This window comes from Protomyctophum parallelum (assembly GCF_964188405.1).
Source record: "Protomyctophum parallelum genome assembly, chromosome: 9".
NCBI lineage: Eukaryota > Metazoa > Chordata > Actinopteri > Myctophiformes > Myctophidae > Protomyctophum > Protomyctophum parallelum.
Window position 1 is genome coordinate 44,196,369 of NC_139706.1, and position 16,205 is coordinate 44,212,573.

At 44.0% G+C, this 16,205-nt stretch overlaps 1 protein-coding gene across 1 annotated transcript in view; it reads right to left on the reverse strand.

Moving 5' to 3' along the window:
• The window catches only part of dync2h1 (dynein cytoplasmic 2 heavy chain 1), a 389,827-nt gene that overhangs the window by 300,399 nt on the left and 73,223 nt on the right, over nt 1-16,205 (reverse strand). Inside the window, exons 51-56 of the mRNA XM_083773699.1 lie at nt 15,175-15,277; nt 12,952-13,116; nt 12,243-12,367; nt 10,536-10,784; nt 10,062-10,170; nt 8,699-8,812 (exon numbers count right to left, since the gene is read on the reverse strand). Of these exons, the coding sequence (XP_083629825.1) occupies nt 8,699-8,812; nt 10,062-10,170; nt 10,536-10,784; nt 12,243-12,367; nt 12,952-13,116; nt 15,175-15,277 (865 nt within the window). The remainder of the gene's footprint in view (nt 1-8,698; nt 8,813-10,061; nt 10,171-10,535; nt 10,785-12,242; nt 12,368-12,951; nt 13,117-15,174; nt 15,278-16,205) is intronic.

The following is a 16,205-nucleotide window of genomic DNA, read 5'->3' on the forward strand; positions in this document are numbered from 1 at the left end:
CAGAACCTACAACGCCATTACGGTCCATGTATAGATGATGAACCACCACTCCAGGAAGGAGTCTCAATCTTCCCAGGCTAAGGTCCACCGTTCTGGTTGTACATACAAACCGAGCCACGACGACCTCTACTGCCAAATGCCCAGAAAGGGACCGATCCCCTCAGAATCCTGTCAGCAAATCACCAGCATTGTAATAACAAGCCAGGAACAAGGAGACGTAGATGAACCTAGATTGTACAGTCATCAACTGTTTACAGAGACTTTGACTCCACCAGGAGAAGTGAAGACACGTCAGATGACTTATACAGGAATGAAAATTCACGTCTGTAAACAGTGTGAGAAGAGTTTCAGTCAGATAGGTCACCTGAAGGCACACCAGCGTATCCACACGGGAGAAAAACCCTTCTGTTGTAAACAGTGTGACAAGAGTTTTAGTGTGATGGGTAACCTGAAGGCACACCAGCGTATCCACACTGGAGAAAAACCCTTCTGTTGTAAACAGTGTGACAAGAGTTTTAGTAAGTTAGGTAACCTGAAGGTACACCAGCGTATCCACACTGGAGAAAAACCCTTCTGTTGTAAACAGTGTGAGGAGAGTTTCAGTCAGATAGGTCACCTGAAGGCACACCAGCGTGTCCACACTGGAGAAAAACCCTTCTGTTGTAAACAGTGTGAGAAGAGTTTCAGTCAGATAGGTCACCTGAAGAGACACCAGCTTATCCACACTGGAGAAAATCCCTTCTGTTGTAAACAGTGTGACAAGAGTTTCTGTCAGTCAAGTGATCTGAAGAAACACGAGCGTGTCCACACTGGAGAAAAACCCTTCTGTTGTAAACAGTGTGGAAAGAGTTTCTGTCAGTCAGGTTATCTGAAGACACACCAGCGTGTCCACACTGGAGAAAAACCCTTCTGTTGTAAACAGTGTGACAAGAGTTTCAGTCAGATGGGTCACCTGAAGAGACACCAGCGTGTCCACACTGGAGAAAAACCCTTCTGTTGTAAACAGTGTGACAAGAGTTTTAGTAAGTTAGGTAACCTGAAGGTACACCAGCGTATCCACACTGGAGAAAAACCCTTCTGTTGTAAACAGTGTGGAAAGAGTTTCACTGTGTTACATAGCCTTAAGACACACCAGCGTATCCACACAGGGGAGAGGCCTTTCGTCTGTAAGCACTGTGACAAGAGCTTCAATCAGTTAGGCCAACTCAAGAGCCACCAGCGTATCCACACTGGAGAAAAAACGTATCTGTTGTAAACAGTGTGACAAGATTGATCAGAACGTCGATGTTAGCGGCTCATTACTGAATCGTCGCTACCTCACGGTTACAATATCCTCGCGGTTCTGATGACTTTTAAAGTTACGATGCTCACATTAGCTATACGGTGATTTTGCTTCCTGATTTTTTGGGGGAATTGAAAGTGAAGGTTTTTCCTAAAATACCCATGCGTCCGGGCGGCGACAGACTGACTAGTTCCAGAGTCTTTGGTGGTTTCGGAGAGGCTGAATCTCATCCCAGAGATTCAGAAGATGAGATTGGAGATGGATTGGAGTAAATCCTGGACACGCCTCATTGGAGTAAGTCCTTACCTTGGAGCATGGAGAAGAATCCAATCTCCAATCTGGAGCAAGAATCCAATCTTCTTGGAGCATGTTTGAATTGAATTGAATTGAGAGAGAGAGAGAGAGAGAGAGAGAGAGAGCACAACGTTGTGAGCTTGTAGATCGCCTATTTTTTCGTAATCCCAATATGCATCATATTGGGTTGAAGTGATACTGATTACGACTCTGTATCAACACATTTAGCTGGCGACCCCCTGGAGCCCCCTAAAGGACCCCCTGCATGATAGCAAGTCCACAATATGACAATCACAATTAAAAAAACAGTAAAATGTTTACGACACCATTTCAGATCCGTGGCTCAAAACACAGAATAATAATGATTTGCCTTGATATGAAAAGGGTCGAAAACTTTCATTCTTTATTTCTGTTTTGAGCGGTGCCTAACTGCTCCAACGGCTGGCTTGCGTGTGTATGTATGTCCTTCTGTTTAGAGTATGAACAGCTGCAATACCGGTGGCAGCCAGCCAGAGGTGTTTTTGAGCAGCCTGCACCACTCAGTTCACAAAAGTGTGATTTTTTTAACCACCTGCCCCCCCCCCCCCCCCCCCGTCTTCTTTCCTTTCCTTTTGTGGAAACGATAAAAAATATAGCTGCAAGCAGTTATAAGATGGGGTCAAGCCCAAAAAGAAAAAAAGCTATACGCAAACAGTGTGACAAGAGTTTTAGTGTGATGGGTAACCTGAAGGCACACAAGCGTATCCACACTGGAGAAAAACCCTTCTGTTGTAAACAGTGTGACAAGAGTTTTAGTGAGATTGGTAACCTGAAGAGACACCAGCGTATCCACACTGGAGAAAAACCCTTCTGTTGTAAACAGTGTGACAAGAGTTTCTGTCAGTCAATTGATCTGAAGACACACCAGCGTGTCCACACTGGAGAAAAACCCTTCTACTGTAAACAGTGTGACAAGAGTTTTAGTGAGATGGGTCACCTCAGGACACACCAGCGTGTCCACACTGGAGAAAAACCCTTCTGTTGTAAACAGTGTGGAAAGTGTTTCACTGTGTTACATAGCCTCAAGACACACCAGCATATCCACACAGGGGAGAGGCCTTTCGTCTGTAAGCACTGTGACAAGAGCTTCAATCAGTTAGGCAATCTCAAGAGCCACCAGCGTATCCACACTGGAGAAAAAACTTTTCTGTTGTAAACAGTGTGACAAGATTGATCAGAACGTCGATGTTAGCGGCTCATTACTGAATCGTCGCTACCTCACGGTTACAATATCCTCGCGGTTCTGATGACTTTTAAAGTTACGATGCTCACATTAGCTATACGGTGATTTTGCTTCCTGATTTTTTGGGGGAATTGAAAGTGAAGGTTTTCCTAAAATACCCATGCGTCCGGGCGGCGACAAACTGACTAGTGCCGGAGTCTTTGGTGGTTTCTGAAAGGCTGAATCTCATCCCATGGTGGTCCGTGGCTCAAACACAGAATAATAATGATGTGCCTTGATATGAAAAGGGTTGAAAACTTTCATTCTTTATTTCTGTTTTGAGCGGTGCCTAACTGCTCCAACGGCGGGCTTGCGTGTGTATGTATGTCCTTCTGTTGTGTATGTTGTGCATGTTTGCTTGTTTTGATCATACACTTGTGTATGTTGTGCATGTTATGTATGCTATCATGCTAACATGCTAATGCTAACATGCTAATGCTAACATGCTAATGCTAACATGCTAATGCTAAGATTCTAACATGCTAATGCTAAGATGTCTGAGCTGTAAGGGTCCATTTGGTTTCGTTCAGGGGGGCGGCCCGGTTCCGGCGAGTCGCCCCGCTTTTGAGAAATGACAGAGTTACGTGTTTCCCCGATTTGTTTCATTGACTTTCAATGTGTGTGTGTGTGCGTGCACATTTGTGCATGTGCGTGCGTGTGCGTTCGTGTGTGTGCGTGTGTGAGAGGTGGTCAACTTGACCTTGAATCATTAACAAAGTATCATTTTCAGCTGAGCTGAGTCTATGCGAATGCAACCACTATTGAAAGTTTAAAGCACACTGACTCAGTGAGAGAACGTATGTCCGAACAAATTGCTCTATCGCAAAAAGTAAAAGTCGAATGCGATTTTTGTTTTCGCCGTGAGTGACCCGAGACATTAAGGTACGCCGTGTGCGATCGTGGTATTGGTACGATAAAAAATGTGGTTATAAGAGCGAGTTAAGAAATTGTGTTTGTGATGAAAAAATTGCTGACTCATTCAGGCAGTTAACATGTAGTTTCATGACACATTATGATAGTACACCTGTCGCTTTCAGGGCTGTAGTTCACGTATCGTATGTATCTGGGCTGTGGTTGTGACATTGGGTGAAAGAGGACGAGTGTGGCTACAAAATTACCGAAACCCATGCGTGTAAAGTTAATATTTTGGCCGTGAGGACGATTTGTTCTGAGAATTTCGCTACAGTCTTCACATTGGCTTCTCCCTCTGACCCGATCTCTCTCTGGCCGTGCGACACTGTGAGTCGATATTTTTGCTCAGACCACACACACTTTGAACTGCGATAGCGGGCAAACCGTGCAACGTATTCGAATTCCGTCTGAACCACAACAAAGTCGATGGCCTCGTGTGCTGTTTGAGGTTTAAATCGTGTTTCTACGTAACAGTATGCCAGAGCAATGTGGCTCCAAAGTAACGTGTCGTTTTCTGTTTTTACCCGCGTTTCCCCATTGACTTTGCATGGGGCATTTTTCGCGTCGTTTATTGCGAATTACGTCGGCACGGTAACCCGAAACGGAAAGAAAAGCACAAGCACACCATTCCCGGCCGAGCCGCACGTTTCGATGTATATATTGTGGGGCTTTGGTAAACCGTGCGGCCGGCCATAGACGTCAAAGTGTCGTGTCTTGAGTACGATTATTATTCTGGGTGCCTGCCATGCAATGGCAGAAACACAGGTTGAAATCCGCAACACATACTTAATCGTAATCATCAAGACACGAAACTTTGACGTCTACGGCCGGCCGCACGGTTTACCAAAGCCCCACAATATATACATCGAAACGTGCGGCTCGGCCGGGAATGGTGTGCTTGTGCTTTTCTTTCCGTTTCGGGTTACCGTGCCGACGTAATTCGCAATAAACGACGCGAAAAATGCCCCATGCAAAGTCAATGGGGAAACGCGGGTAAAAACAGAAAACGACACGTTACTTTGGAGCCACATTGCTCTGGCATACTGTTACGTAGAAACACGATTTAAACCTCAAACAGCACACGAGGCCATCGACTTTGTTGTGGTTCAGACGGAATTCGAATGCGTTGCACGGTTTGCCCGCTATCTCAGTTCAAAGTGTGTGTGGTCTGAGCAAAACTCTCGACTCTCAGTGTCGCACGGCCAGAGAGAGAGCGGGTCAGAGGGAGAAGCCAATGTGAAAACTGTAGCGAAATTCTCCGAACAAATCGTCCTCACGGCCAAAATATTAACTTTACACGCATGGGTTTTGGTAATTTTGTAGCCACACTCGTCCTCTTTCACCCAATGTCACAACCACAGCCCAGATTCATACGGTACGTGAACTACAGCCCTGAAAGCGACAGGTGTACCATCATAATGTGTCATAGAACTTCATGTTAACTGCTTGAATGAGTCAGCAATTTTTTCATCACAAACACAATTTCTTAACTCGCTCAAAGTGTGTGTGGTCTGAGCAAAACTCTCGACTCTCAGTGTCGCACGGCCAGAGAGAGAGCGGGTCAGAGGGAGAAGCCAATGTGAAAACTGTAGCGAAATTCTCCGAACAAATCGTCCTCACGGCCAAAATATTAACTTTACACGCATGGGTTTTGGTAATTTTGTAGCCACACTCGTCCTCTTTCACCCAATGTCACAACCACAGCCCAGATTCATACGGTACGTGAACTACAGCCCTGAAAGCGACAGGTGTACCATCATAATGTGTCATAGAACTTCATGTTAACTGCTTGAATGAGTCAGCAATTTTTTCATCACAAACACAATTTCTTAACTCGCTCTTATGACCACGTGTTTTATCGTACCAATACCACGATCGCACACGGCGTACCTCAATGTCTCGGGTCACTCACGGCGAAAACAAAAATCACATTCGACTTTTACTTTTTGCGCTAGAGCAATTTGTTCGGACCGTATGTCTGAACAAATTCTCTCATTGAGTCAGTGTGTTTTTTACTTTCAATAGTGGGTGCATTTGCATAGCGTATCCCAGCTGAAAATGATACATTGTTAATGATTCAAGGTGAAGTTGACCACCTCTCACACACGAACGCACACGCACGCACATGCACACATGTGCACGCACACACACACACATTGAAAGTCAATGGAGACAATTGGGGAAACACGTAACTCTGTCATTTCTCAACCGTTTCAGACGCGGGGTGGCTCACCAGAACCGGGTTGCCCCCCTGAGCGCACACACACACACGCACGCGCACGCACACACACAAACCCTGTCTTCCTATTGGCTGGCCTTTACACAGCTCCAAATATTGCTTACAACATGCTACAGCCTCAAACTTTGGTACATGGACGTAGACCATCAAGAGGAACAAGCTGTAATGGCTTAATTGCTTAAGCCCCGCCCCTCTGTATTCCTATTGGCTGGCCTTTACACAGCTATAACTTGTGTTTGCAACATGCTACAGTCTTGAAACTTGCTCCATGCACTTAGACCAAGTTGACCACCACTCGCGCACACACGAACGCACATGCACACATGTGCACGCACACACACACATTGAAAGTCAATGGAGAAAATCGGGGAAACACGTAACTGTCATTTCTCGACCGTTTCAGAAGCAGGGCGGCTCGCCAGAACCGGGCCGCCCCCCTGAACGAAACCAAATGGACCCTTACAGCTCAGACATCTTAGCATGTTAGCATTAGCATGTTAGCATTAGCATGTTAGCATTAGCATGTTAGCATTATATCATTAGCATGTTAGCATTAGCATGTTAGCATATTAGCATGTTAGCATTAGCATGTTAGCATGATAGCATTAGCATGTTAGCATTAGCATGTTAGCATGATAGCATTAGCATGTTAGCATGTTAGCATTATAGCATTAGCATGTTATCATTAGCATGTTATCATTAGCATGTTAGCATGTTAGCATTAGCATGTTAGCATTAGCATGTTAGCATTAGCATGTTAGCATGATAGCATTAGGATGTTAGCATTAGCATGTTAGCATGATATCATTAGCATGTTAGCATTAGCATGTTAGCATATTAGCATGTTAGCAGCATGTTAGCATGTTAGCATTAGCATGTTAGCATTAGCATGTTAGCATTATATCATTAGCATGTTAGCATTAGCATGTTAGCATATTAGCATGATAGCATTAGCATGTTAGCATTAGCATGTTAGCATGATAGCATTAGCATGTTAGCATGTTAGCATTAGCATGTTAGCATGTTAGCATGATAGCATGTTAGCATTAGCATGTTAGCATGATAGCATTAGCATGTTAGCATGATAGCATTAGCATGTTAGCATTAGCATGTTAGCATTAGCATGTTAGCATGTTAGCATTAACATGTTAGCATTAGTATGTTAGCATGATAGCATTAGCATGTTAGCATTAGCATGTTAGCATGATATCATTAGCATGTTAGCATTAGCATGTTAGCATATTAGCAGCATGTTAGCATGTTAGCATTAACATGTTAGCATTATATCATTAGCATGTTAGCATTAGCATGTTAGCATGATAGCATTAGCATGTTAGCATGTTAGCGTGATATCATTAGCATGTTAGCATGTTAACATTAGCATGTTAGCATTAGCATGTTAGCATGTTAGCATGTTAGCATTAGCATGTTAGCAGCATGTTAGCATTAGCATGTTAGCATGTTAGCATTAGCATGTTAGCATTAGCATGTTAGCATTAGCATGTTAGCATGTTAGCAGCATGTTAGCATTAGCATGTTAGCATTATATCATTAGCATGTTAACATTAGCATGTTAGCATGTTAGCATTAGCATGTTAGCATTACCATGTTAGCATTATATCATTAGCATGTTAGCATATTAGCATTAGCATGTTAGCTTGATAGCATTAGCATGTTAGCATTAGCATGTTAGCAGCATGTAAGCATTTTAGCATGATATGTTAGCATTAGCATGTTATCATGTTAACATTAGCATGTTAGCATTAGCATGTTAGCATTAGCATGTTAGCAGCATGTTAGCATGTTAGCATTAGCATGTTAGCATTATATCATTAGCATGTTAGCATTAGCATGTTAGCATATTAGCATGATAGCATTAACATGTTAGCATTAGCATGTTAGCATTAGCATGTTAGCAGCATGTTAGCATTTTAGCATGATATCATGTTAGCATTAGCATGTTAGCATTAAAATGTAAGTATCCTAGCATGTTAGCATTAACATGCTAGCATGATAACATTAGCATGTTAGCATTAGCATGTTAGCATTATAGCATTAGCATGTTAGCATTAGCATGTTAGCAGCATGTTAGCATTAGCATGTTAGCATTGAAATGTTAGCATGCTAGTATGTTAGTATTAGCATGTTAGCATGTTAGTATTGGCATGTTAGCATGTTAGCATTAGAATGTTGGTGGCAACGTAATGCGCAATGAACTAAGACAAAATACCTCATTGAAAGTCAATGGGGAGACCTGGCTCACATGTAACCAAATGGACCCTTCTGAGAGGCTAAATGTCATCAAATGGTGGTCCGTGGCTCAAATGCTGCACAGACTTGGCGAGCTTCAGGCACCCAGTAAAATTTCTTGAAATTTTTTTTCTAGTTAAGTATGTGTTGCGGATTTCAACCTGTGTTTCTGTCATTGCATGGCAGGCACCCAGAATTAGCGTGTGTGAACAGTCCTCGCAGACCACGGGATCTGTAGTAGTGGTCGATGTTCCCATAGCCCGGATGGATGGCAGGTGAACTAGTAATGGACTACTTCTACTAACCATAACTATTTGTATATCAATATAATCCTAAAGCACTCCTGAACCACTGCTCTAGATGTTGAAGAGAGATCCTCAATAGAAAATGGATGGATGGATGGATTCATGGATGGATGGATGGATGGATGGATTAATGGATGGATGGATGGAATACTGACTGTAGGAGAAGTAGTTGTAGAGCGGTCCGGTGAAGCCGTCCTGAGAGGCAGCGTCTTTGAGGGAGGAGAGCAGAGGTTCCAGCTCCTCTGGAGAGTACAGACCAGGTACCTCACCTGAGAACATCCACACACCATTCATATGAATGTATGGAACATCCACACACCATACATATGAATGTATGGAACATCCACACACCATTCATATGAATGTATGGAACATCCACACACCATTCATATGAATGTATGGAACATCCACACACCATTCATATGAATGTATGGAACATCCACACACCATTCATATGAATGTATGGAACATCCACACACCATTCATATGAATGTATGGAACATCCACACACCATTCATATGAATGTATGGAACATCCACACACCATTCATATGAATGTATGGAACATCCACACACCATACATATGAATGTATGGAACATCCACACACCATTCATATGAATGTATGGAACATCCACACACCGTTCATATGAATGTATGGAACATCCACACACCATTCATATGAATGTATGGAACATCCACACACCGTTCATATGAATGTATGGAACATCCACACACCATTCATATGAATGTATGGAACATCCACACACCATACATATGAATGTATGGAACATCCACACACCATTCATATGAATGTATGGAACATCCACACACCATTCATATGAATGTATGGAACATCCACACACCATTCATATGAATGTATGGAACATCCACACACCATACATATGAATGTATGGAACATCCACACACCATTCATATGAATGTATGGAACATCCACAAACCATTCATATGAATGTATGGAACATCCACACACCGTTCATATGAATGTATGGAACATCCACACACATCCACACACCATTCATATGAATGTATGGAACATCCACACACCATTCATATGAATGTATGGAACATCCACACACCATTCATATGAATGTATGGAACATCCACACACCATACATATGAATGTATGGAACATCCACACACCATTCATATGAATGTATGGAACATCCACACACCATACATATGAATGTATGGAACATCCACACACCATTCATATGAATGTATGGAACATCCACACACCATGCCCACGAAAAGGTAGGGTAAGTGCTATTTTCCAGGCATTCAGTTGCGACCCCCCGAGGGGGCCACCCACGGGTTGAGAGCCCCTGAGTTAGTTCAGTAGTTCTCTTTTTTTCTTTGTTCTTCCCCCCCCCCTCCAATGAACCCTGGTTTGATATACATTAGGCCACAGACATCCATTAGATGTTTTAATTTATGTATTACTAATTCATAGACCCCTCGTACCCCTAGTACCAGTGGAACGAGGTGGACAGAACAGACCTGAGGACAGCAGACTGTTGACCATCTCTAAGAAGGACGGATGGACAAACTGGTAGTCCTCCAGCAAGAGCACCACCTGCTGGCCATCCAGCCCTGCTAGCTGCATCACCTACACACACACACACACACACACACACACACACACACACACACGCACACACGCACACACGCACACACGCACACACGCACACACACACACACACACACAAACACACAAACACACGCACACGCTCTTAACCCAAAATAGCAGACCTACAAGCTCTTAGCGCGCCACTCGGTGGCGCGCTATGAGCTTGTAGATCTGCTATTTTTAAATAGCTAAAGCATAACGTAATGCTAACACCAAAATGGGTGCCCGTTCAGAATGGGTTAATCCATACATAAACCAATAACCCAAAGAAAATCAATAATCTGTGCATTTAAACTATGAACACTATACGGTCTACATAACATAGCAGTGCTGAATTTCCTTACCGTCTTCAGGTCGTTGCTGAAGTGTTTGAGGGAGTAGCCGCGGGAGATCTTGGGCGTGTGCAGCGTGTAGGCGTGCATGTGGGACACCAGGCAGGTGGCGGTGCGCCGGCCCACCCCACTACGGCCCGCCAGAAGCAGGGAGCCCCCTGGGCGGCTCAGGACACGGTCCACCCGCGACACGAAATCACACACCTCCCAGAACAGCAGCAGGTCCAGCTCCCTGTTGTCACGGCTGTACAGGACCGATCCCTGCATGAATGGATGGAGAGAAGGAGAAACAATATAGCCAAATATATTGCTTTGTACTGTACATTTAGGAGTGAGAGTGTTGGTGTCCGTGCACAAACACTTCAGTGTGTGGAGTTTGATGGTCAGACCAAATATATCTATATGTAAGAGCGTCTGCTAAATGCCTAAATTATATCAAGTTTCTAACAGGCCCGGCTAGCTCAGTCGGTAGAGCATGAGACTCTTAATCTCAGGGTCGTGGGTTCGAGCCCCACGTTGGGCGCAGGCTTTTAATGACACAGGATTCAATCACACACACTCCCTGCCTGTTTTGATTGATTGAAATATGTATTAACAGTTTGTAGAATTACAGTACATTTCAAGCACAAACTCAATACAAAGACTGTTAACTGTGAGTGGACGACCCAATTAAGCATTACACTTGTTTACAACAGGGTCCACATTGTTCAATTCATCAAAACATTTAGAGACATACAAATAGACACTTCTATGTAGTTAAGGAACAGAACAGGAATTCATCATATAGGAAGCAAAAAGGGAAAAGATACATATACAGTGAGGGGAAATGGGGGATGGGGGGATTCAGATTTTACAGAGGCCAGTTTCGAATTGCAGCCATCCGTAGGTGCCCTTTGAGAGCGGTTTTGAAGGAAGTCAAGGGATTCACATGTCTTAATGACTGTTGGTAGGGCGTTCCACATTTTGGTGGCATAGGAGCGAAAAGAATTTAGTCCCTTGTTTGTGCCGAATCTGGGTTGTACATGGTTTGTTGCACTCCCTCTGGTGTTGTGGGTGTGGACTTCGTTTACATTAAGGAAGTATTTAGACAGGTACATGGGTATCTTAGTGGTGTATCGAATCTTGTGGACCAGACCCATTGCAAGATGCTGTACTCTGTCGTCGACCCTAAGCCATCCCAGCCTGTCAAAGTGGGCAGGGGTGAGGTGGGTTCGGGGGGTGAGGCCAAGTAGGAGCCTGACCAGTTTGTTTTGGGAGGTCTGGAGCCTTGTTTTAAGGGCTGTCTGTGTTGACTATGAATGCAGACTGTCTGGGTATGTGTGTTTGTGAAGATGGATAGACAGATGTATCTTAATTAAGGACAAGAGCATTAAAGGGGAAGTGTGGGACGGAGGGTGCATGGTGTCTCTAACACCTCCAAGGTTAGATTTAACATAAGGACAAAGAGAGGAGGTGGTGGCGTGGGAAGATGGGATGGAAGGAGACCGAATGACAGAGTGATGAGAGAAAGACCAGAGGGGTGAATGGAGGTTATTTCCCAATGAAAAGTTTCCCCAAGTTTTTTTTTCTTCATAAATACAAAATGAGCTTATACATAAGTTGTTTCTACTTCTACCCCATCAAGTAGGTATAGGAAGGGATGCTCCAGGGGAATAAGAATAGGAACCAGTGACTTACAGAGTGATGGGTACATGTCCCAGCGGTGCGTGGTGTGTTTACCTTCTGTATGACCTGCCTGAGGTCAGCCGAGTCCAGGCGTCCCAGAGGTTTACCGTGAGGAGGCAGGGCCTGACCTGGAGCCATCACTGAGCCTTCTGACGCACCCCATGTCACGTAGAACCCATCTAGAGAGAGACCACACACACACACACACACACAATTCTCTTGAATGCTGCCTTTGGGTACGGCATGGAAAGGAGACATTTACATTTATTTCACCATTGTAAATGCTATGGTCTGGGGAGGGGGCACTTTTTTACAGACATGCACGTGCTTGATTGGTGATGTTTTTTTTGTTTTGTTATGTACTGCACTTCATGTGCAGTACATAATAACAGAAGTTTGCGTCACGCGTCAAATGCCACGCTGCGACAAATGCAGTTTGAATATTTATTTTTTTAAATCTTGAAACGTGTTTGAAATATTTCTATATCTTCTGGCCGGTCCCTGGCACAAAGCATTTTCAGATGGGGAGTCCGCAGCATAATATATATTAATTTGGAGGTCCTTGACACAAAACAGTTTGAGAACTACTAATTTAGAAGGCATTTGTAGAATCAGCTTCAGGTCTTAACAGGGTACAAATGGATAGTTTTATATGTTTTTATCACATTTTGATCAGGGCATCCTGACAAAGAGAGCTTGCTCTCGACCGTCACCCCTGAATAGGATTATAGGAATATAGGCGCCGTTGTGTCATGTACCGTACCGGTCATGTTGTCCAGGGCGTCAGAACTCCAGTCTCCTCTGATGACGGAGGCCAGGATATTGTCAAAGGTATGCAGGTCTTTGGACGACACCAGTCTGTCTCTGAACAGACGCCTTGCCTCGTACGCCACCACCTCCAATACGCTGTCTGTCACGTTGGATTGAGCTGGAGACAGAGAGAGAGAGGGGAGGGAGAGAGAGATAGAGAGTGAGACAGAGAGAGGTTCAATAATACAGTTGCTGTTACTGAGTACTGTTACTGAGCACTCACTTTAATGAAGTTAAGAGGCAAGTTTCTGCACACACACAGACACACACACACACACACACACACACACACACACACCAGCCGAATGAGACGGGTGGCTGGCATCTCCCTTAGAGATAGTGTGAGAGAGCCTCGGAGTAAAGTCGCTGCTTCTTCGCCTGGAAAGGAGCCAGCTTAGGTGGTTTGGGCATCTGGCTAGGATGCCTCTCGAGCATCTCCCTAGGGAGGTCCTCGATGCACGTCGCACTGTGAGGAGACCCCGGGGAAGACCAAGGACCAGATGGAGGGATTACATCACTACACTGGTGTTGGAACGCCTCGGGATCCCCCAGGAGGAAGTTACTAATGTTGCTCTGGAGAGGGAAGTCTGGTGCTCTCTGGTGGAGCTGTTGCCCCCGCAACCAGACTACGGATAAGTGTTTGAAAATTATGGATGTATGGATGTAACTAAAGGAGAGAGGGGACTGTTCTATGTAATGTGGTAGAATTCTTTATTTATGTCCTAATTATACCCTTACTTATTTATTGTACAGTAATGTCTACTGCTCATACCTGCATTTACTTACTGACCTGTATTTAATGTATCACTTTACTGACATGTTTGCACTGTGGCGAGATGCAAAAATAAATACCTTTTGCTGTACTGTACCTGTACTGTACATTGACAATAAATTGAATGACCTCATCTCAATTAAGGATTGAACTGAATGCAGGCCTCAAGAATCAGCCGAGTAAATGGTGCATTTATATAGCACCTATATCCAAGGTGGTTTACATAGATTGTGCATTACATTCACACACACACAGACATCTATGGCGGAGGAAACCATGCAAGGCACCAATAACCTGCACATCGGGAGCAATTAGGGGTTCACACGTTGACACTAACTCTGGGGGAGCCAGGCTTCGAACTGGGAACCTTGCGGTTGCCATCTGGTCACTCTACCCCTGATCCACTGCAGACCCTCAATGAGTGTCCTCCTTCATTAAAGTAATCCCAAAAGACAGCTGTGCTCACAATTTGTGATATTACATTGAGCCAGATTGTGTTCACTAGCAGCGCCGTCATTTTCAATATTGAAGTCAGTGACATGAACACACACACACACACACACACACACACACACACACACACACACACACACACACACACACACACACACACACACACACACACACACACACACACACACACACACACACACACACACACACACACACACACACACACACAATGAGGTGCAGTGGCATCACAGATAAGACATTTAGTTAAATGGATCTATATGGAATATAAAGTACAGTATGAGGTCTACTCTACATGACATAATCTACAGTTCTGTCCATAAACAAAATGCGCACAGTTGTTCTCGCCACATAGACACAATGCACAATGAACAATTGAGGAGACACAGAGAGAAGAGGTTGTTACATAATACATACCCAGTGGAAGATAAGCAGCAAAGGGAAAGGAAAAGAGTAAGTAAAAGAAAAATATGATGAGCACAGGAGAAAACAAAATAAGGTTGTTCGCTGGCGCGTTTAATTAAAATAAATGATTGGACCCACTATCACTGTGTCAACACATTGCACTGGTTCAGAGGAGAGGAGTGGAGCGACAGGCAGAGGAGAGGATGATGAAAGAGGGATAGATAGACGATTGACAGAGGGGGGGAGAGAGAGAGAGAGAGGGGATGGAACAGAAGGGAAGGTGAGAGCAAGAGTTGAGGGACTTCCAAGGTAAAAAGTGAACCAACGGGGAAAGAAGATATCTGCTGCTGTCCCTTTGGTTGTGGCATCAAAACCGGTGTGACACACCATGGTGGGATTGGATTTTACACTGGGATACAGAGGCAGCACATTTTATGAAGATGAGGTCCTTGTGTGTGTGAGTGTGAGTGTGTGTGTGTGTGTGTGTGTGTGTGTGTGTGTGTGTGTGTGTGTGTGTGTGTGTGTTACCTGCAGACAGGTTGTATCGCAGCAGGCTGAGTACCCACTGTGTGAGGATACAGGGGGTGAAGAGGTAGTGGTTGTGGTCATCTACTGTAAACTTGGCCTTCACCTGAGAAGCACATACAGTACACACACAACGTTGGTAGCAAACATTAATATTGACTAAGGCCATGAACCTCAAACATGCTGATTTCACACATTCGCACGCACGCACACGCGTGCGCACACACACACACACGAAACCTTGATTCCTGACACGCACACACATCCACAAACAGCCTGTCTTCAGACAATGCCAACAGGTGTTCACTTTCACTTAGAAAAGGTGTACATGAAGATTAAAAATGTTTTGTAGTTTTTCAAATTATAATGGAAGTCAATGGAAGATTTTGGTACATTGCAACTTCTTCATACTTTCACCAAGAAACTCAATTCACAATAACAAAAATCCACCTTACTGTGGAAATGCACGGTTGAAATTTTTACTTTGAAATAATTAGCAGTTTTTTTAATATTTAACTTTAAGTGCCCAATGCATTGTCAATGGCCATGGCTATTTAAAACTCATTGACCGCCACAAAAACCTCCGGCACTGTCGGCTACCGCCACCATAGACAGCGCTCTATTTCACTTGAAAAAACGGGTTAGCGAGAATCGGCTATAGCTAATGTGATCATCGTTAGAAGCAGAGTCATTAGAAGCATTCATATTTTAATCGCCATCTTGGGGAGGGAAAAACACACCGAACTTGAGCGTTGCCTAGCGACCGGGAGCCCCGATTTACAGTAAATATTAGCGAGATGATTATGAATTAATAGAAAGCCCAAATACATGTTGAAGGCTTTTGGCACAATGGGATTAAATGAAAAACACATGAATTAAGTCCTTGGCCACCAGCAAAGAACACTAGTCTATATCCTTTACAAGGCTCTTTACCCCAGGAAGGCAGATTGCTCATTATGCTGAGTTTCTAGTGCCAGGTTTGATCCCATGACCATGATTTCGCTAGGGTTTCAAAATTTCATTATGCTTTAATG